The sequence below is a fragment of the Taudactylus pleione genome, unplaced genomic scaffold, assembly GCF_031769625.1.
Source record: "Taudactylus pleione unplaced genomic scaffold, aTauple2 ptg000130l, whole genome shotgun sequence".
NCBI classification, from domain to species: Eukaryota; Metazoa; Chordata; class Amphibia; order Anura; family Myobatrachidae; genus Taudactylus; species Taudactylus pleione.
The window spans coordinates 7252404-7276863 of record NW_028284532.1 but is presented as its reverse complement, the minus strand read 5'-3'; the positions used below and the strand labels follow the sequence as shown (position 1 = coordinate 7276863).

At 42.0% G+C, this 24460-nt stretch overlaps 1 protein-coding gene across 1 annotated transcript in view; it reads left to right on the top strand.

The window, feature by feature from the left end:
- The window catches only part of LOC148523562 (retinol dehydrogenase 16-like), a 42332-nt gene extending 24580 nt beyond the window's left edge, over window positions 1-17752 (top strand). The window contains exons 4-5 of the mRNA XM_088473184.1: window positions 13735-13898; window positions 17538-17752. Of these exons, the coding sequence (XP_088329310.1) occupies window positions 13735-13898; window positions 17538-17752 (379 nt within the window). The remainder of the gene's footprint in view (window positions 1-13734; window positions 13899-17537) is intronic.
- Window positions 17753-24460: the final 6708 nt, after the last annotated feature.

The window sequence follows — 24460 nt, the reverse complement described above, 5'->3', positions numbered from 1 at the left end:
ATACATGTGGCTTTTCCTCATTCATCTGTCTCACGGCAACATCATCTCCTTTCACCTCTAGCTCCTACATTCTCTATGAAAAAGTTTCTAGTGAATTACTCCATGACCCCTACCGGCTCTAATTCAGCACAAGAAGAAGACACTTTACATTATAATTCCTCGGAATCTGATTGTTCCGCATCACGTTCTGCCTCTCAACGTAGAGGTAAAACAACCCAACCCCCAAAGCAAAAAAAATGAAACCAGCTGATATTGCTGCAGTGCTTAGCCCTCTCTTAGATGAAAAATTGGCGGGTCTAAAGGAAGCCATTGATTCCACCCTAACCCAGTTGAACCAACATTACAAACATGTTGATGATGTGGAACAACGGGTCTCCTCCCTGGAAGATGACTTGCGTTCAGCTAATCAGTTCATTGAGGATCAACTTAAAGAACTATCTGTTTTTGCTGACAAACTTGATGACTTAGAAAATCGTAACCTTCGTCTGGTGGGCATTCCTGAGACAGTAAAGGGTCATGAGTTGCTGGATCTTCTTTCTACCTGGATACCAGAACAGCTAGCTATGGATCTGAAAGGTACACCTTTGGTTATTGAGAGGGCACATAGAGTAGGACCGGATCAATGAAAAGATTCTGACCACCCTCGCCCGGTCATCATGAAAATCTTGAATTATGCTGATAAAATTAAACTTCTCGACCACTACAGGAGAACCGCTAATCTAACTTATAAAGGTGACCGTTTCCTCATCTTTCAAGATTTTTCCAGCCATGTTGCCAACAAGCGCAGAGAATTTGCTCCTGTTTGCAAGCAGCTCTTTGAAAACAAGATCACATTTTCACTATTATTTCCAGCTTGATTGAGAATCATTAAAGATGGAAAACCGTTTTTTTTTATGATCCTACAGCTGCCAGGAATTATTTCTCACGCCAAGATACTTGACTTTTACCATAATAGTAATTCTTTGCCTTTCATATTCTAAAAATCTTTTTTTTGGAATGAGGTACAAGCCACGATAAATTGCTAAAGACGCTCCACATGTTTACAGGATGGCTCTTTAGCATTATTTGTTTTTGCCTACCATTGACTGTTTTTTTATTTGTTTCTGTTTCTGTTAAATACCCAGACACCTAGACTTGGTCTGAAAAGGCTTCCCTACCCTCGCTCACTAGGACGAGAAGAGGCCCTACATTGTCATTCACCTCTCTACACTGCTAATTTCTTCTACTGGAATTGGATAGTCGACCACCTTCACCTCCCTCTTCTTCATCCACCTCGGGAAGAACCCAATTGACCTCTTTTACGATTGTATTCTTCAATGTTGAGGGACTTAACCATCCAATAAAGCGATAAAAAGTTATCTCACATTTTCATCGCCTCTGTCCGCATATTGTATTTCTCCAAGAAACTCACTGAACTGACAATATTAGAAATACTCTTCGTGCACCTTGGATCGGAGAATGTATCTCTGCCACATACTCCAATAAAACTATGGGGTCTGCCATTCTTTTTCACCGGAATCTGATATACACTATATGTAGTAAATTCTTAGATCCAGATGGACGGTTCATACATAATTATCTCCGACCCTACCGCTATTTGTGAAGAATTTATACATTTCTATAAATCTTTATATACTGCACGCCCTGATAACCCAGATGAAGGTTACAAATTTTTAGAAGAAGCTCGTCTTCCAACACTCTCTCTGGAGGAAAGAGAATTTCTTGATGAACCTATATCTGATGAAGAGGTTCTTAAAGTTATTAAATCCTTACCTAATGGTAAAAGCCCAGATGGTTTAGGTGCCGAGTTTTACAAAATACTTGGAGCCGAATTAACACCGACTTTAACAAAACTCTATAATCACATTCTTACTTCTGGAGAGATCCCACTTCGATTTAATGAGGCTAAAATAATTGTGTTAGTGAAACAAGGCAAGATCCATCTCTGGTCGGGTCATACCGCTCTATCTCACTCCTTAACCAGGATTTCAAAATTCTCACTAAATTGATAGCATATAGATTGCAAACTTTTCTGCCCCGCTTGATCTCGCCTGCTCAACTTGATTTTGTTCGGAATAGAAGGTCTGTACAGGGACTCCGTGCGGCTATTGCAGCCATTTCACATACTCATCAACATAAAGGGAGAGATAATATCCTTATTAACCTAGATGCAGAAAAAGCATTTGACAAGATCGCATGGCCCCATCTTTCTAGGGTGCTTCATTCCTAACACTTTGGCCCCGTTTTCCACTCCCTTGTACACACTCTTTATACTACACCTATGGCACAGGTTATGGTTAATAGTATTAACTCTTCTACCTTTTACTTAGAATGAGGCACCAGGCAGGGATGCCCCCCTCCCTCCTCCTTTTTAATTTAGCACTCGAACCTCTTTTTACCATACCTGATGAATCTCCATGGATACCAGGGTATAAAGATAGGGAATAGGGAACTTCGTGTAATAGCCTTTGCTGATGAAATGCTTCTTCTCACATCAAACCCTAGGAGTTCAGTCCCCTTGCTAATCATAACCATCCAGCGGTTCTCTTCGTTTGCTGGATTTTCTATTAACTATGACAAATATGAAGCCCTAGCTATGTTCGGTGGGGTGAGATCGGGTTGGAATAATAGTTTTCCCTTTCAATGGGCACATATTAAATTTTTGGGAATTGCATTACCTTCTCATCTTTATACATATACTATATGTCCCGTTATTCATAAAATTCAATCGGAGCTCAGTCTTTGGCAGACCTTCATCTTAATTTTTTGGGACGTTGCAATTTCGTAAAACTTTTATATGTATTACAGATGACCCCTCTTCTTCTCACATGACAGGATTTATTACACCTAAATGGACTTATTTCCAGATTTTTGTGGAACAATAAAAAACCCAGAATTAGTTTCTGTAAATTAACTCAGCAGCCACAGAGAGGAGGGTTTAAGTTACCTGACATTAAACAATACAATCTGGCCTGTCTCCTCCACTTTGCCATTGACTGTATTCGAGGCTGTAATATTTATACAAATGTTGCACTAGAATCACAACTATGCTCTCCTCTTTCGCTTAAGTACATCTTACATGCACGCCTCTCCACACTCAAGTCACTCCATTTAGGTAATATATTATTAACTTCCACTCTCCAGGCCTGGAAATTGGTTAGGAAAACACAATCTTAAGTACACACATTCCTTGTTTCTTCCTTTGGTAGGAAATATGGAATTTCAAGATGGCACTACATCCTTACCTTTTACAACTTGGCCCTCTTTGGGTATTTCCACTTTTAGACAATTACTGGGTTCCTCGACAACACAACGCTTTCCTGAAGCTATGGAAAAGTACAATCTTAGGCCTCAACATAGGTTTCCTTACATTCAAGCTATATAATACTTGAAATCCATTCTTCCACGGTTAAATCCACAAGACTTATAAATTGTTTTGATGCTCTTGTCCAATTTGGCTCATACTCTATCTCCATTATATATGCTCGAATGAGAATCGAACTTGATCCAGAAAGTGAGCTGCCAGGGATTAGCAAATGGGCTACTCAATTACCATCTCTCTCTCCCACTGATATTCTCAATACTTTTTATTTGAACTTAAAGCTCATTACAGTCAGTTCCTATCAGGAAATGACATATAAAATATTACATAGAGCATATATATCACCTAAAAGATGACATCTGATTGGTTTATCTGAATATGCCAATTGCCCCAAATGCTTAACTCTTGAGGCAGATCTTAAACATTTCTTTTGGGACTGCCAATATATTCAACAATTCTTGAAAGACAACTCTTCTATCCAGACACTCCCATTGTCTACTAAACTAGCTATCCGGAGTTGCTTCCAGCATACCTCCTGGTTCTTTTATCAGCTATTGGCTGATCAAAACCCCATTACTCTTTAGTCCTTCTTTATACAACTTTTCTTTATTGTAGTTTTGTCTTTTCTCTTTTTTTTATACATATCATTTGACTATCCTCTTCACTACCTTTTTCTTCTTTTATTTTGATTTGTCCCATGGATGGATCGATGACTCGTGGGTCTCGGGTAAGCACCTGTTGTCCCAGTTATTTGTTTTTTGTTTTATGTCCACCTTTTTTTATTATTATATTCTATCAATTAAGACAATTTGCCATTTTTGCTATTTTTTTTTGGTTGATATGTTGTAGATTCGATGTTCAATTTCTTCCTTTAATATATTGAACCAACACTGTGTATATCCCATTTAAGATTGTCATATAATTTCTCGGTTCACAAATATATTGATCTATATTATTTTTTACAAAAATAGGAAAACATTTTTGGCTTTACTATAGGGATTATTTCCCTTCATTTATCCCTGTCACAATTTTTTCTTGTTTATACAATACTGTCTATTACATTTATATATACATATTGTATTATGCAAAGCCTTAATAAATATATTTAAGACAAAAAAACAAAAAACTAAATATGTTATAAGAAACTGTTAAAATCTATATTTTTCTAAATACATTCCATTTCCTGACACTTTTCTGTACAGGTGACAGAGACGGTGGGGTACGGAAGGTGCGCTCACCCTGTGGGTGCAATGATGATGGGGGAGTGTTGGATTGTGTATGCAGTTGTTAGTGTGTGTGGTGTGAATGAGTGGGGAGGGGTGGACCAATGGAATGACAGAGGCGGACACAAGGTGGGAGTAAATGGTTTTATTAGAGTAGTCACAATGCTTCTCCTATATAGTCCCGGTCAACAAGGTGGGTGTGGTGGTGGGTGAGAGAGGTGGGGGGGAGAGACTGGGGAGGTGGGTCGACCCTTTCAGGGGGCTCCTTTTCATGTGGTTCAATAGACCGGCACATTACCCCTGCTGGACACTATGGTCGACAGTCTTTGGAGTCTCGGTGGGTGAGGGGGCAAAGCGAGAGGGGTATGGTGTGGTGGGTGGCTGTAGTACACCTGGCGGTGTCCCGTGTATGAATGAAAAGTCTCAAAGTCTTGTACCTACCGGTAGGTAAGGACTGAGGTCGGTAGGCAGTAGGGGTGTTGCGTTGCTGCAGTTCCTTGTTGACTGATCGAAGCTGCTGCGGTGGTAAAGATGAGTAGCTGCTGTTCAAGAGGATCTTCTATTTTGCAGTGGTCAGCGACCGGGTGGTGCTGGTGGTTGTGAATGCAGCAGTGGGGCTGAGTTGCTGATGGGAGCTGCCACTGGGGCTGGGTTACTGGGGTGGGGGTGGGTCCCCCAGTGAGAGCCGGGGGTGTGGTGTGGGTCACCCTTCTGGCAGGTAGATGGACTGCCCGGGATGGGCTTGATGTGTGATGATCTGTGGTCTGTATGGTTAGGGTGGAGGCGCTTGCAGCCGCAAGTGCGGGGGCGATGCAAATGGGATGGCTGAGGCCAACCGGAGGTCCCCATGGTGATGAGGAGCTTCGGTGGGAGTAGGCCATGGGTGTGGAATGTGGGTGTATGGGGTCTCCAACGCATTTCGGCAGGGGTTCTCCTTGAAGAAGGCAGAACCCCTGCCGAAATGCGTTGGATCGAACCTTGTGTCCACATCTGTCATTCCATTGGTTAACCCCTCCCCACTCATTCACACCACACACTAACAACCACATACACAGTCCAACTCTCCCCAATCATCATTGCACCCACAGGGTGAGCGCACCTTCCGTACCCCACCATCTCTATCCAATTTTACGCAGGACCCAGTACGTCTGTGATCAGGAAGTGCAGCACCCCACTCACTCATATAGCACACCTTTCAGCCCACTAACATATCATATCTGCCCACACAGCAGAGCGCAGTCCTACCCAACCATCACCTGTACCGGTGACATTTTGCTGCCATTTGCACAATTCTACTGGTACCTCAAACCAGTCATGGATGCATAAGAGAAAATCCAAGCTTTTCTGGCACTACAAGTTTGATTGCATACCGCATCTTAACACATTTATATTCTTTACATGTGTGAAATTGAGATGAGGCTTCAGATCTTGAAATAATGTGATTGATGTGTGGTTGGGCCTTTAGTAAATTGAATGGTTTACAAACTTCACATTAAAATGCCAGGAAGCATGCAGTTTGGGGTAGCTGCAGATAAATTATTCTCCCTATAAAAGTGGCAAACATGATAATTTTCTAGAGCCAGGCAGCTGCATTTTTCCCTTTAGTACATCCCGGCCTATATGTTTACATATAAACTAGGGGTGTGCACCGGCCACTTTTCGTGTTTTGTGTTTTGGTTTTGGATCTGGATCGTTCTTCGTGTTTTGGATCTGGATTGGTTTTGCCAAAACCACCCTTCCGTGTTTTGGGTTCTGGGTTTTGTGTTTTGGATCTGTATTTTTTTGAAAAAAAGCATAAAAACAGCTAAAATCACAGAATTTGTCATTTTTTCTGCTCCTATGCTATTATTAACCTCAATAACCTTAATTTCCACTCATTTCCAGTCTATTCTGAACACCTCACACCTCACAATATTGTTTTTATGGCCAAAAGGTTGCACCGAGGTAGCTGGATGACTATGCTAAGCGACACGAGTGGGCGGCACAAACACGTGGCCCATCTAGGAGTGGCACTGCAGTGGCAGACAGGTTGGCAGTTTGAAAAACTAGGCCCCAAACTGCACATAATGCAAAGAAAAAAAAGAGGTGCAAGATGGAATTGTCCTTGGGCCCTCCCACCCACCCTTATGTTGTATAAACAGGACATGCACACTTTAACAAACCAATCATTTCAGCGCCAGGGTCTGCCACACAACTGTGGCTGAAATGATTGGTTCGTTTGGGCCCCCACAAAACAAGCTGGCAATTAATCTGTCCCTGCACAAACTGGCTCTACGGAGGCAAGATGTCATCCTCATCCTCCTCATCCACCGATTCCTCACCCTCTTCAGTGTGTACATCCTCATCCTCACAGAGTATTAATTCGTCCCTGCTGGAACCACAGGTCCCTCTGTACGTTCTGGAGGCTGGTCTCCCTGGAAGAGTTGATAATTCATTTTATGAACATCATCTTCTCCACATTTTGTGGAAGCAACCTCCTACGCCTTTCGCTGACAAGGTTCCCGGCTGCACTAAACACTCTTTCGGAGTACACACTGGAGGGGGGGCAACTCAGGTAAAATAGAGCCAGTTTGTACAGGGACCTCCAAATTGCTTCTTTTTCCTGCCAGTACAGGTACGGACTGTCTGACATGCCTACTTGGATGCTGTCACCGATGTAATCCTTTAACAGACAGACGCACGCTTGTCGCTGCTGCTTTGAGGATTCAAGTGCGGCTACAGCCCACACAATTCACAAAGACAGAAAAAAAAAAAGAATATTTTTATTGTTTGTGGAGCACACTTTGAGGGTTACACCACCCTTTAACAGACAGACGCACGCTTGTCGCTGCTGCTTTGAGGATGCAAGTGCGGCTACAGCCCACACAATTCACAAAGACAGAAAAAAGAAGAAGAATATTTTTATTGTTTGTGTAGCACACTTTGAGGGTGTCACCACCCTTTAACAGACAGACGCACGCTTGTCGCTGCTGCTTTAAGGATGCAGGTGCGGCTACAGCCCACACATTTCACAAAGACCGAAAAAAAAAGAACAATATTTTAATTGTTTGTGTAGCACACTTTGAGGGTGTCACCACCCTTTAACAGACAGATGCACGCTTGTCGCTGCTGCTTTAAGGATGCAGGTGCGGCTACAGCCCACACAATTCACAAAGACAGAAAAAAGAAGAATATTTTTATTGTTTGTGTAGCACACTTTGAGGGTGTCACCACCCTTTAACAGACAGACGCACGCTTGTCGCTGCTGCTTTGAGGATGCAAGTGCGGCTACATCGCACACAAGTCACAAACACATTAAAAAAATAGTTTTTTATTTTTTGGAGCACTTTGAGAGTTACACCACCCTTTAACAGACAGACGCACTATTGTAGCTGCTGCTTTGAGGATGCAAGTGCGGCTACAGCCCACACAATTCACAAAGACAGAAAAAAGAAGAAGAATATTTTTATTGTTTGTGTAGCACACTTTGAGGGTGTCACCACCCTTTAACAGACAGACGCACGCTTGTCGCTGCTGCTTTAAGGATGCAGGTGCGGCTACAGCCCACACATTTCACAAAGACCGAAAAAAAAAGAACAATATTTTAATTGTTTGTGTAGCACACTTTGAGGGTGTCACCACCCTTTAACAGACAGACGCACGCTTGTCGCTGCTGCTTTGAGGATGCAGGTGCGGCTACAGCCCACACAATTCACAAAGACAGAAAAAAGAACAATATTTTAATTGTTTGTGTAGCACACTTTGAGGGTGTCACCACCCTTTAACAGACAGATGCACGCTTGTCGCTGCTGCTTTAAGGATGCAGGTGCGGCTACAGCCCACACATTTCACAAAGACCGAAAAAAAAAGAACAATATTTTAATTGTTTGTGTAGCACAATGTGAGGGTGTCACCACCCTTTAACAGACAGACGCACGCTTGTCGCTGCTGCTTTAAGGATGCAGGTGCGGCTACAGCCCACACAATTCACAAAGACAGAAAAAAGAAGAAGAATATTTTTATTGTTTGTGTAGCACACTTTGAGGGTGTCACCACCCTTTAACAGACAGACGCACGCTTGTCGCTGCTGCTTTGAGGATGCAAGTGTGGCTACATCGCACACAAGTCACAAACACATTAAAAAATTTTTTTTGATTTTTTGGAGCACTTTGAGAGTTACAACACCCTTTAACAGACAGACACACGCTTGTCGCTGCTGCTTTGAGGATGCAAGTGCGGCTACAGCCCACACAATTCACAAAGACAGAAAAAAAAAGAACAATATTTTAATTGTTTGTGTAGCACACTTTGAGGGTGTCACCACCCTTTAACAGACAGACGCACGCTTGTCGCTGCTGCTTTGAGGATGCAGGTGGAATCTAGATGGGATTTGGAACCGAGGACACACTACCTCCATCAATTGTCTAAATCCCACTGCACTAATGTCGGATACCGGACGCACGTCTAACACCAACATAGCAGTCAAGGCCTCAGTTATACGTTTTGCTTCAGGATGACTGCTGTCGTACTTCATCCTCATCGCTAGGGACTGTTGGAGGGTCAATTGTTTAGTAAAAGTTGTGATGTTCCTACTTCCTCTCTGGGATGATGAACAACTCCCAGCAGCAGCAACAGCACTAGGAGGAAGTGGTTCTTGATCTTTCCCTATTTTATTTTTATCGGAGAAAGTTTGGTCCTCCATTTATGTTATATTGATATATATACGTGCGGCTAAAGCGCACACAAACACAGAAAATATTTTTTTATTTTTGCTGGAGAGTAGTGCACTTTGTGGGTTACACCACCCTTTAAGAAATGAGCCAGCCAGCTCTTTACTTATGGGACACAGGCGCACGCTTGGCGCTGCTCCTTTGTTGATGCACGTGCAGCCACAGTGCACACAAGTCACAAACACAGAAAATATATATTTTTTTGGTTTGGAGTGTACTTTGGGGGTTACAGAACCCTTTAACGGTCAAGCCAGCCGGCCCTTTACTTATGACACAGGCGTACACTTGGCACTACTTTGTTGATGCACGTGCGGCTACTGCGCACACAATTCACAAACACAGAAAATAATTTTTTTTTGGGTTTGGACTGGAGTGTACTTTCGGGGGTTACAGCACCCTTTAATGGTCTAGCCAGCCGGCCCTTCACTTATGACACAGGCGCACGCTTGGCACTACTTTGTTGATGCACGTGCGGCTACTGCGCACACAATTCACAAACACAGAAAATATTTTTTTTTTTGGTTTGGACTGGAGTGTACTTTCGGGGGTTACAGCACCCTTTAACGGTCAAGCCAGCCGGCCCTTTACTTATGACACAGGCGCACGCTTGGCACTACTTTATTGATGCACGTGCGGCTACTGCGCACACAATTCACAAACACAGAAAATAATTTTTTTTTTGGTTTGGACTGGAGTGTACTTTCGGGGGTTACAGCACCCTTTAACGGTCAAGCCAGCCGGCCCTTTACTTATGACACAGGCGCACGCTTGGCACTACTTTGTTGATGCACGTGCGGCTACTGCGCACACAATTCACAAACACAGAAAATAATTTTTTTTTGGTTTGGACTGGAGTGTACTTTGGGGGTTACAGCACCCATTAACGGTCAAGCCAGCCGGCCCTTTACTTATGACACAGGCGCACGCTTGGCACTACTTTGTTGATGCACGTGCGGCTACTGCGCACACAATTCACAAACACAGAAAATATTTTTTTTTTTGGTTTGGACTGGAGTGTACTTTCGGCGGTTACAGCACCCTTAATGGTCAAGCCAGCCGGCCCTTTACTTATGACACAGGCGCACGCTTGGCGCTACTTTGTTGATGCACGTGCGGCTACTGCGCACACAATTCACAAACACAGAAAATAATTTTTTTTTTGGTTTGGACTGGAGTGTACTTTCGGGGGTTACAGCACCCTTAACGGTCAAGCCAGCCGGCCCTTTACTTATGACACAGGCGCACGCTTGGCACTACTTTGTTGATGCACGTGCGGCTACTGCGCACACAATTCACAAACACAGAAAATAATTTTTTTTTTGGTTTGGACTGGAGTGTACTTTGGGGGTTACAGCACCCTTTAACGGTCAAGCCAGCCGGCCCTTTACTTATGACACAGGCGCACGCTTGGCACTACTTTGTAGATGCACATGCGGCTACTGTGCACACAATTCACAAACACAGAAAATAATTTTTTTTTTGGTTTGGACTGGAGTGTACTTTGGGGGTTACAGCACCCTTTAACGGTCAAGCCAGCCGGCCCTTTACTTATGACACAGGCACACGCTTGGCACTACTTTGTTGATGCACGTGCGGCTACTGCGCACACAATTCACAAACACAGAAAATAATTTTTTTTTTGGTTTGGACTGGAGTGTACTTTGGGGGTTACAGCACCCTTTAACGGTCAAGCCAGCCGGCCCTTTACTTATGACACAGGCGCACGCTTGGCACTACTTTGTTGATGCACGTGCGGCTACTGCGCACACAATTCACAAACACAGAAAATAATTTTTTTTTTGGTTTGGACTGGAGTGTACTTTCGGGGGTTACAGCACCCTTAACGGTCAAGCCAGCCGGCCCTTTACTTATGACACAGGCGCACGCTTGGCACTACTTTGTTGATGCACGTGCGGCTACTGCGCACACAATTCACAAACACAGAAAATAATTTTTTTTTTGGTTTGGACTGGAGTGCACTTTCGGGGGTTACAGCACCCTTAACGGTCAAGCCAGCCGGCCCTTTACTTATGACACAGGCGCACGCTTGGCACTACTTTGTTGATGCACGTGCGGCTACTGCGCACACAATTCACAAACACAGAAAATAATTTTTTTTTTGGTTTGGACTGGAGTGTACTTTCGGGGGTTACAGCACCCTTAACGGTCAAGCTAGCCGGCCCTTTACTTATGACACAGGCGCACGCTTGGCACTACTTTGTTGATGCACGTGCGGCTACTGCGCACACAAGTCACAAACACAGAAAATAATTTTTTTTTGGTTTGGACTGGAGTGTACTTTGGGGGTTACAGCACCCTTTAACGGTCAAGCCAGCCGGCCCTTTACTTATGACACAGGCGCACGCTTGGCACTACTTTGTTGATGCACGTGCGGCTACTGCGCACACAATTCACAAACACAGAAAATATATTATTTTTTTAGCACTTGGGGGAACACCCCTGATGGACAGAGCACCCCCTGGACAACACTACAGCACCCCTTTAGGACTGGGACACTGCACAGGACTTTGGAGTGGACACAGCCCCTATGGAGAACTGACTGCACAACACAGTCCAGCCAGCCCCTATGGACTTTGAAGTAGTGGACACAGCCCCTATTAACACAGCCAGCCCCTATGGACTTTGAAGTAGTGGACAACAGCAGCACTACACTACACTACACAGCCCTAACTCCCACCCTCCCTCTTCACTGTCCACAGCCGAGTGAGAAAATGGCGCCGACGCGGGTACCTTATATAGGATCCAAAACCCGCGAGACTCGGAAGGCGGGATGATGACGTTTTGCCTCGATTTCAGATCCAAGTCAGGCGGGAAAAGTCGAGCCTGATTCGGATCGGACTCGGATCGGGGGGGCTCGGGGGGGTTCGGATTTCAGAAATCCGAACCCGCTCACCCCTAATATAAACACGTATAAATATTATCATTTTCATTGTTATTTGCTGCTAAAAAACTTTTTAAATATAAATGAATAAAAGTAAAATTTAATTATACATAAGAGTGCCCCAAAAAGGAGAATCATCTTCTTTCTGCATCTGGGAGAAATCAACCTTTTTGATTACTTGTTATTGACTCTGGGAAGCGCCGCCAAGCGCCAACCTTATAATCTTGTGACAGTTATAAAAGCATTACAGTTATAAAAGCATATATACCATATACAGTATATATATATATATATATATATATATTGTGACAAGATTCACATAGACTGGGCAAAATCCAACAGATGTTTATTTTCTCACCACAGGCAGGTATACAGGACAGTGCAGTGTTCACGGGCAAGATGTTACAGGCTGGTACACAGAATCTTCCAAACAGCAATACATTTGTTTTAGTGGACTCACAGGTCCAGGATCCCTAACACTAGTCACCCCGGGCCTATAACCTGGGTGACTACTTCACCGTCAGGATCATCATCCCTGTGCTCAAACACCATTTTTAAAGCTAGCTAAAGGGGCCTATCCATTAGCAGATAAAATGAACGATTGAACAATATATCGTTTGATCGTTCATTATATCTGCAAATGGATAGGCCCCGAATGATGACAGATGCGCACTCCCGCGGCTGATAAATCGCATCTATCATCTCTCCAACATGTTGGTCAATTATCGCATATAGCTGTACCATATTAGCAATATCGTACAGTTTATATGCGGTAAACGACGAAAGATATTTGCAGCAGCTACAGAGCACTGGAGAGAAAAAAATCCACTCCCTGAATGATGTCATGTGATATCGTTCATCGTTCGTCGCTTGCCAAAATCTGTCATGTACATGACATATATCGTTCAGCACAGCCACCAGAATTTTCAAGGGATATCTTTTGTCTTTCATCACTCAGAAATACATCTGCTAATGGATAGGCCCCCTTACAGGTGCTCAGCCTAGCTGCAGTTCATCTCTGACCTTAAAGAAAACCTGTACTGGATCATTGTTCAACTGCTGTTCCATATTTAAATCAGTGAAGTCATGCTGTCCCTGTCACGATAAATATAAAAATAAAAGAATGGTAACAAGCGTACAATAGTGTCAATCGTTTACAATAACGGTAGGATGCAACACACATATAAAAATCTGCGTACCATGTTGTCCTAGTACATAGGCATGTAATAGGGAATATGGATAATCTTGTAAGGATGTCCCTTCTGGTACCTCCAAAAGTTCAATATAAGAGTTGTCACAGGACCCAGTATCAAATGAGATTGCAATAGGCTTATCTGATAGCTGACCACGTCAGTAAACAAAAGGTCACTCTGTACGCAAGCACACAAAGGCTATTAAAGGGTTTATTTAAAGAAAACCCATACTGCTGAGCGAATAACAACAGATATATTTCTGCTACTATGACCTTTTATTGGGATAACAGAAGTTTCCCAGTGTTGACGTTTTCATGATGATGCATCTTTAAATACAGCATGTTAATGAATGTGAGATTACATAACGTTTCATGATTTTTTGTAGACGTGAATTAAGATCCTTTGGGGTAAGTGTCTCTATTATAGCACCTGGTTACTTTAAGACTGGACTGAATAATATGCAGTGGATGAAGGACACTTTGAAGAACATCTGGAGAAATGTCCATCCGGAAATTCAATATAGCTATGGAGAAAAATATTTGAATGACTGTAAGTGGCAATAGTTTATACAAAAATAACTTCCTCTAATAGCAAAGCAATTTCATTTTAGAATTAATTCTAGCTAAACAACTCCTTTGAAAGAACAAATAAAGTCTCTGTTGAACAAGCTGATTGTATAGAGTATACGTAGGTTTAGTAGGTTTGCTATAAATCGACTGATAATAAATGTTGTGGTTTGGCTCTGAAAATCACGTATGATAAAGTGGCATATTTAAATGGGTGCAAGGTGTGTTGTACACAGGGGCCCCAGTGCAGAGCCTGCTCCCACATTCACTACTTACCTCTCCAGAGTCCCTTATTGGCAGTGGCTGCACAAATCATTCTTCCGGTGATTTGCGCATGCACAGTAGAAACTTTATTGGGAACATTGCGGGTGCTCCTGGAGACCTGAACATGTGCAGTAGATTCTGTCATAGTGTCAGAGTCCAACAGTATGGGGATATAAATATGTTAGATTGAGATGGCAGGACTGTGATACAAAGAGGGAGGTACCTGTAGGCTGAAGTTAGAAATAACAACTTTATCTTGGTATACATTCAGAATAATAGTAACATACAGTACATGAATACTCTTCTTTACATGAATATAATCATTTCAGATCATGAGCACACATATACAGTTTCATATGAACAATGACTAACTACATACAGAAATGACCACAATATTGAACTTAATACTCAGAGAGTATTAGTTTGGGAAGTATACAGTAAACTTTTAAATCACTTCCAACAGATAACTGAAATGTAACTCTACTCTCCTGAGTATACTATTGTTTAAATCTACAAAAAGTACCAACAACTTGGGTTTAGTCACACTAAACTGCTTACGTAACAGTAATAATGTACATATGAAGATAGTTCAGCCTAAATCAGTGGTTCCCAAATGTTTTTGAATCAGGGCGCCCTAGTGCATCAGCATTGTTTTCTCGGCACCCCTAAGCCAAAATTTTGTTATTCAGAAATTGGGAAAAAATTTAGCAAATTGTGCTTACCTGTCATTCTTAAGGCGTGTATCCATTAGACGAGAAAAATTAGCAATTGAATGATGATGACATTGTTATTGTTCAATCGCTCATTAATCGTGCAATAATCATGCAGAAAACTGTCAGCAACGACCAGCAATGCGCGTTCCTGCTGGTCGTTGTCGGCATCGCTCATCGCCCGAACATGACGGTCAACCACACGATATCGTCAGGTTGAGCATGTTCGGGGATGAGGGAGGGTGCCGGCAGTGTGGGCACTGCACAGTGTAATGAACGACTGAACGATAACAATATCGTTATCGTTCAGTCCTTCATTGTCGGAAAGTGGATACCTGCCGTTAGGTTCAGTTATATAGTGGTGGACAGGTTTGCTCTTCTGTTTGTCCACTTATTTACATTACATTGACCATAAATAATTTGATTTGGTGCTGGACGACCAACCTGAGGCACCCTTGCAAGTGTCTAGAGGCACCCCAGGGTGACACGGCGCACAGTTTGGGAACCACTGGCCTAGGTAAAAGCCCAGGCTATGAGTTATTGTACTCTTATAAATGGTTTCTGAAGTTGTTACAGTGGCTACAAAAAAAGTTACTTATTCTTTGCTCCTGCTGTATAAGAAACAGTATACATTTAGAATATATACTACAGCTTTTGTTTATGGCTATTATGAGAATCCTGAATAACAGTCTTTGAGATAAAATGTGTGTATATTCCTGTTTTGAGACTATATTGGCTAGAGCTATACTCTAAATTAGTTCTAGAAGTAATCAGCTCTCCTTTTATTAATTACATGTCTTTCTCAGGAGAAGAAATCCTGTGGTATTAGCCTTTTTGTTTGTTTAGATTATTTTGTCCATACTAACTCCCCCAACTTTCTATGACCAGACAGTTATAATGGGAACTAAGCAAAATTTATATCTCTAAATTAGCTGCCCCATGCCACCGCTAACCTTTTTGTAAGGCATCTCATATAAAATACTGCTGGTTGAATGGCTTAGGGCTGGAAACGGGGCATCAGTTTGAATGTATTGTTGTATAATACTACTCATGGCGGGTACAGCACTACTGCTCTTACCCACTCGCCACAAGCTGCTTTCACTATCGCCTCCATGTAATGCTGGGACTCTCTATATACCGCCACCTATCGTTAGCCCCATGCCAAAATCCTGACGCCCGGCATACCGAACTTAGGTAAGCCGGGCGTCGGGAGCTGTTAGCTGCGGTGGGGGAGGGTTAGGCACCCCCTCGGGAGGGTTGGAGTTAGGTTAGAGGAAGGGGGGTTAAGGGTTAGGCACCACCGGGGTGAGTTTAGGGTTAGGAACCCCCCTGGGAGGATTAAGTTTAGGGAGCATGGAGGGGAAGTTATGGTTAGGCACCACGGGGGGGACTTAGGGTTAGGCACCAGCCCCGGAGTCTTAGGGTTAGGCACCTCCATGGGAGGGTTATGGTTGGGGTGGGAGAGGGTGGGGTTAACTATACTTATCAGCTGGCATCGGGATTTTCTGCTGTCGGGCTTCCAGGGTTGGGATTTTAACCAGTGGATTTTAAGCCGTCGGTATTTCATACCCAACCCCACATATATACAGATATTTTACCTCACAAATTGTAAATTTTTTAAACAGTACCTACTGTACATTTATGAGTACAATACATATTTGGACCCTTAACCACGGTTACACATAGAAATACACATCAACTTTTAGGTGGCCCAGGAAGTTGTGTCAGATGTGTCACTATGTGAGCTCTCAGGGGAAGCTTATTTTCAATGCTCCACAATTGAGATCAACAAAACTACTGGCCACAATCTATTAGTAGATTGCCAAGAAATATATGGGCAGTTAAACTGTATTAACAATAAAATGGAGACTAATTTAAAGAGTAACAGCCATTTGGTTAAATCCAAAGTTCATTATAGAATAGATGGATCCCCACAAAATTGAGTCTTGTGTTACAAAGTTTTATAGATTTTATTTGGATACAAGTAGGCAATTTGATTATTGTTGGCCCAATAGGCTGAAACTTGAAATACGATTAGCTGCCTAAATGATCAGCCTATAAAATCAAAATCCTATCAGATTGGATTTAATAAAACAGAACAGACAATATAGTCAGCCAATTGTAACTTATGACATTCATGCCTACAATGGTGGTTGCTAAATCACAAAGAAAAGGTATACTTTTTTCTATAGGGTTGTTGAATAGGACAACCAATTTGCCCTCTACTGTACTTATATCTGCAACTTGTTAACAAATTCATCATGCTATAACTGGGCCAAATGGCATAAACAATTGGCTGTTAGAATAAACGGCTCATTACAGATCACTTGGAGAGAAATCGTTATAGCAGCTACCAGCAAAATCAGATTTGCCAATAAAAAATTGAACGTTTTAAAAATGTATATGAACAAATGAACAAAGTCAGAGAATATTAAAAATTTAACATAAATGTATTGGGAAACAGTAACCAGAAAAATGTCAGTAAAGAAAAAAAATGTATTAGCACCCCAACATCTTCTATAAAAATAAATGTCCTTAATGGAACAATTGTCCGTAGTATTAATAATAACTAAAAATAAAAATTGCTAACCTAAATCCAGAAAATAAATCCAGAAAGTAAATTTATGTTTTGTTTTATTTTCTTGCAGATATGTCTGACTTGGAGAAAAACTTTCAGTTGTTTTGCAATAAAGATATTACACAAGTTACAAACTGCATGGAACATGCACTAACTGCTGTACACCCCAAAACACGCTACTCGGGTGGCTGGGATGCAACATTCTTCTTTATTCCACTCTCTTATGTCCCTACTGTGCTGGCTGATTACCTGCTTACACGGACAGCTCCCACTCCTGCTCATTAAATGGTTTAAATGAAAATTACTTGCAATTGTGAATGGAGTATGTTGTTTATAAGTAGGGAGTCACTGAAAGTGGTTGTGAAAAACATGGTGCAAATATTACTGTGATCTGTCAAAAAAATATTAACCAATAAGACATTTACTTTGATCATTTGAATGCAGAGAAGTGTAATTGAAGATGATTTGTGGCTGTTGGATGTTACAAATAAATTATTTTGCTCCATTTTATACATTCCAACTTTCAATGAAAAATATTGTTACAAACATTGGAAACAGATTTAAACTGCCCATCCATTCCCCAATCCAGAGCCAGCCCTAGGCATAGGCAAACGAAGCAAATGCCTAAGGCATTTAGAATGCGTAGGGGCATCCAAGCGTGCCTAGAGCTGGCAGACGTTTGGGGCAGACACTGAGGCACGTGGCACCTGCTACTGGCTGGGGCAGCTGCTAGTTCCGCTGCGCAGCATCCACTGTTTGTTGCAGACGCGCTTGATTGTAGCTGTCAGGTGAGCTCCAATTGGGCCCGGCAGCAGAAAACAGTGTGCAGGCAGCAGCGGAACAGATGGCAGCAGTTGCGGGGGCGGGGCACCTGGACGGCTCTGTTAGTGGTTGGGCTCTCAGCTTCGATCAGGCAGCAGCTCACAGCCAGCAACAGCAGTCTGCCACTGTGGGAGTAAGCAGGTTCTGGGAGGCTGGAGCAGAGTAGCAGACTCTGCACAGTGGTCTCTGGAGGAAGGCTGCTGTTCATACCCAGCCACAGTAGCTCTATCTCCCATGGGCCTTTGTGGAGTCCAGCAGGCTGACCCTGCAGCCTATCAGCGCCAACCCAACAAGGCCACCCCACAAAGTGCAGTGAGGAGGATTCAGCAAAGTAAGTAACTGTTATAAAAATATTTTGATTATAGTCAGCTCAGCACATAGGGGGTCATTCAGACCCGGTCGTTAGCGCCGATGCGCTCATACCGGGTCGATGAACCCCCACAGAGCATGCGTACGACGGCGCCGGTGCCGTCGTGCGCATGCGTGAGACCCGCTATGACCGACAGCACCGGTCGTAGCGGGTCTCGATCCAAAGGGGGCGAGCTGTCGATGTTGATTGACAGCTCGCCCCGTTTGGAAGGCGGGACGGGGGGGTGGCAGCCCAAACGGGGGCGTTCCCATGGGAATGCCTACCGTTTGGGGCGGCCCCACTGACATCACTAGTGATGTCAGTGGAGAGCTTCCGGCTCAGACAGAGCCGAAAGCTCTCCGGGGCTTACGACAAGGGAGACCCTACCCTTACTACCGCCTAAGGTGATGGTCGCGATGGTCAAGACCATCGCGACCATCACCTTAGGCGGTCGTAAGGCTGTGGGTGTTAACCCACAGCCTTACCACCGCAAAGGAGGACATCTTGAAAATTCAAGACGTCCTCCCCTCATTCAGACCGACTGCACGCTCTGTGCGACCGGCTCTGAATGAGGTCCATAGTGAGGAGTGATGGTGCTATGTGCTGGCTGGGTGAGGGGTGATGGTTGTTGGGTGTGGCTGTGATTTGTACTGCTAAGTGAGGGGTGCTGGATGCGGATTGCTGTGTGTGAGAGCGATCATGCGTTGTTGGCTGCCTCTGATCTGTGCTGCTGGGTGATGGGTGCTGTGCTGTAACACAGACAGAGGAGTGCTGGGTGATGGGTGCTGTGCTGTAAGACAGGCAGAGGAGTGCTGGGTGCTGTGCTGTAAGACAGGCAGAGGAGTGTTGGGTCAGAGGCAGAACTAGCAGCGGTGCAGCCGATACATTGCACTGACCTAGGCCCACCGCAATGAAGGAGCCCACAGCAGGCAGCAATATAATGAGCCTAACTGACTAATTTTACACCATTCACCTCTGCGCCGTAGGGTGTAACAAGGGAGGACGCCTGGATAGTTGTATATTTTTAGCATGTTTTTCTTTAGCAATATAAAATAAGCCATAAACCAATGTGTTATTTTTGAGGTCCGTGTATAAACACTAATGGACAAATATAATAGGTGAGAGTTTAGCAGTAATGCACTTTTTAAACTTGGCCAATGTAATAGACTTCGAGAACATGCAAACACGTATGTTTTTCAGACAAAAACTCTCACGATGTAAAATCTCATCCAGATGTTTTCCTATTTTGAAGATAAAACTCGACCATTGTGAGAGATTACTGCTAAAATCTCACATTTTCTAAACTCTCACCCTATTATATTTGGCCCTAAACTGGGTGGTGGGATTATCTTATAGGGAGCATCAACAAAAATCTTGCCTAGGGCATCAAATTGCTTAGGGCCAGCTCTGCCCCAATCCACAGAGCTGAACCCCATTTTACTTACTCATGGGTAAACCAATCGCCTATGTTTGCCACAAATGTGTTCTGTCCCATAGAAACTGTGGCTGTTTGGGGATATGACATAAACTCTCTATTTCCATTAGGTAAGTTTTATATTTCTACATAAATGAACAGATCCAAAAATGTGCCTCACATTATGGTCTATTTAAATCAAACAAGTGAACAAAATGTTACAGAATCCGGATACTATTGTACTGTACCCAACTACTATGTACAGTATGGAAGTAGTTACCAGCATTTTAGCAGCTCCTACACCTACACATATTCAAAAGATACTGTCATATACAATGTTTTCTACCAGACAACATCATAGCAACGTCATAGCACTTAGAAAAAGCAGAAACATTGACATTTTTGAGGGAGCTCCAGAGTATTGGCAGATAATGTGATAGATTACTCATGCAGCATTGATATTTATTCTAACCAATACAGTTATGTTTGCACACTGTTCATTCATGGTAAAACAGAATATAAAACATAATTTATGTTCATTTTTTGGCTATATGTAACTGAACGGACCTCTCCTTGGATAGATCTGATTTCTGGGTTAGGGTCTAGACCAGTGGTGGCAAATCCTGGCACTCCAGCTTCTGTGGGATTACATATCCCAGCATGCCCTGCCACAGTTTTAGCATTCCCTAATAGCAAAACTCTGGCAGTGCATGCCGGAGTATGTAGTCCCACAGCAGCTGGAGTGCCAGGGTTCACCACCACTGGTCTAGACCTTTGCAGTTCACTTCTATAGGTCTCAGCAGTGCGCACTGAACATGTGGCAAGTAGGCTTACCATGTGTTTGCAAATATATGTAACCGAGATCTCTGCATTAATATTGTTATGTAGGATGAGAACCTCATTTGCTGGTCTTCTGTAGTGTGCTGGGAGATACTGTGTGTTTTTCCTAGCTAGATTAGCCCTTTCCTTGCAAGCACCTGTGATGGAGCAATAAATTGGTCTGAGGCTTGAGCTACGGCCAGTCAGTATTATTTATTCATGCATGTAATATATTGTTTTGGCAAGGATCATATCTGAGCTTTACAGCATTACCATGGATATAAGGAGTTGCAGGAGGCCCTTCTAATGTTGCTATGGAGTCACCTGCAGTTCTTCTTTGACCATCTCCCACCACCATGACAAAGCATTACATAGATATGCCTTAGAGAAATCCTTATTCCTAACAAAACAAGAACTTTTGAACTCTGTAAGAATTCCCTTTTACCACCACTGTTAGTCTGGTATTCCGTGAATACAACACCCTTTCCCTGAAGAAGCACTTCCTTGTATTTCCCTTGAGCCAAATTACCAAACACTTTCAAAGCATGACCCCCTGTATTAGCATTTCCCCTCTAAAACATGTTTCCTCTGCATGCCTCAGTGTTCATTATATGCAATTTTCCATTGCTCATTCAACCTGTATATGCAAAATGGTATAGAAATGGGCTGCTGTATTCTATGGACCATCATTGTCCTAATATAGAATTTACTCACATAGTCCGCAGTACAGTATGAGTTGTAACTGGCATAGAAGATAAGAAGAATAGTGCATGTATATAAGGAATGTTCTATTTGTTAACATTTTTTTATGTATTCATAGTTTGGGGTGAACTTTAGGTCAGGATGGTATTATTTCCCATACATATAATTATAATAATAATAATAATAATAATAATAATAATAATAATAATAATAATAATAATAATAATGTTATCACATGCATGCTTGGCTTCATGCTATATGTTAATTACAGTAGAAGCATATATAACACCTATGTAATTATAGTATTTAAAAATATGGATTTAGAATGTTTTTTTTTTAATTATTATGTATTAGAATATATATATCAGCATTTCCGGGTCTCTTAGTGTAATAAAGTGTATCAGCTGTACAATTTACTTAGAGCACAGGTTCTCAAACTCAGTCCTCAGGACCCCAAACAGTACATGTTTTCCAGGTCTCCATAAAGAATTGCAAGTGAAATAATTAGTTCCATCTGTGGATCTTTTAAAATGTGTCAGTAAGTAATGACTACACCTGTACTCCTGCTGGGTGACCTGCAAAACGTGACCTGTGTGAGGTCCTGAGGACTAAGTTTGAGAACCACTAACCTAGAGCATCAACTTACACGCCTGATACTGATAGTCCTATAGTATGTGGCCCTACAGACAGCAAAAAGAAAGTGAGACGGAGACGACTGGACTGACTGCACGCAATAAGCACATGGGGGAATGCAGCCATCAGTAGACCAGAGATACTGAATGGGATATTTAAAATATTAATAGGAAATGTTATGCCCTCCATTTCTATTACTGCAAAATTACTTATAGTCCATGTAGGGTACCTAGGCAACCCATCCCCAAGTGAATAAAGACGGTGTGAATGGACCTCCTGCTTGAATGGGGTAATTAATGGGGAGGGTACATCATCTGTGTATTGTGATCATACACATGATGGGTGGAGCCAGGATCTCTGGGCTGAACTACAGCTAAGAGGAGCCCCGATGAACTAGGCTAACGCTGGACTGAAGTATTGTAATTGTTATTTTTCCACTTCTCTGCATGATCTCCACCCAAAACTATGTTTTAATTTGTTTTTAAAATCCTTGTTACGACCATTTCTTCTATGAGAACTAAATTACTTCCAACTTTACATCAAATTAAACCAATAGAACATAACACCAAATAAAAAAGAAATAGGATTTAAAGTACAGCAACATAAGGAGGCAATCAGTAAAAATATGCTGTTCAGTTTCTGCAGTGGCATAAGGATATAATTTACAATATATAGGGTTGACTTTAAACAAGCTGTTTTGTTTCATCTCTTTGTATTTCTGGAATCATTGGAAATAAAGTTGGCATTCTGGGCAAAGTGTTCCCTTGTTTCCATTCGTACATTTCCTGCTAGCACAAAGGATCTTTGTCTTCCTACAAACACCTTTGCCAACCAGTCTGTGTCAGAACTGCAATTGCAATACTATTCATCCTTGACATACAAGACACATCTGGAAGCACCAAGCCCAGACTGACACAATAGCAGTACAGTACATCCCCATACAGGAATGAGAGGCCGGGTGTGGTGTCTCCAAGTTATAGAGCTCAGGCAGATGTTGGACCTCTCTGTACGGCTTTTACATTTAAAGGTAATAAGATATATAGCATTTTGGTGAGTATCTCCAGAAATTAAAGACAGCCATTAGGAACACTGGGCTACAGTGGCTTTAATATACGCTTAAAACAGATTTTCTCCCATGTATTACCAGAATTAGGTGGTCTTATACTGAGTGTTTTATAATATAAGCACTAAAGCCACTTGATTCAACAAATAACTAGTCTAACCATGCGATTAACTGATTTGCGATCAACTGATTTTTTATTTCTACATATTATTTGACATAAGTTAAAACAAGCTAAAGACAAGTAAGATTTTTTATTGATCTCTTTTCACTAATCAAGTATATTTCTATAATTCTGGAAGAAAAATTTACCAGCCATTGACATTAAATATTAGATGTCAATTTTCTATAGGTTAAATAAGATTATAAATGATAGCAATTCATATTTTCCCCTGACATGTTGCTGGAAAAGATAGTTATAACATTAATATTTAGTGTATAAAAGCAACAATATTATATTGAATTGAATTAGTTTTACTGTAAGACGTAAACGGGTATCTCCATATATTGGTTACGTAAATACACGTATTTATTTTATAATATGCATGATACATCATAAAATATGCGATTGACACAGTTTTTATCAGTGTCTTAAGAAAATGAGCTGTTTATAGTGTGTACAGTACAAGTTAAATATTTGGATTGTCTGAAAATAATGCTGCCTACTAATTCATTTTGTCTCAAAAATCTTTACATCTGTAAACTATAACATGTGGGATTTCAGATGGTAAAATAGAGCTACATGTATTGTTTATTGCTTGTAGCTACTGCATAGATTGTACTTGAATGCTTTTAAAGATTTTTCTAATTCATTCAGATAAAAAAATATTTAGCTATCAATTTTATACTATATTTCTAATTCAGTGGGTCAAATTATTGAAAATGATCCTGTATTTTAATTACTCTTGAGAAATATCTCAGGGGTCTATTTACTAAGCCTTGGATAGAAATGAAGTGAAGAGATAAAATACCAGCCTATCAGCTACTAACCGCCATGTCACAGGCTATGTTTGAAAAATGACAGGAGCTGGTTGGTTGGTACTTTAACTACGTCGACTTTATCTCCATCCAAGGCTTAGTAAATAGACACCTCAATTCCCTTGTACTTTGGGCAGCCTATATATATTATCTATGCATAGGCAGCATATATGATTTTTTTCTGACACGTTGCCATCAGCATGTGCTTGCTCATCC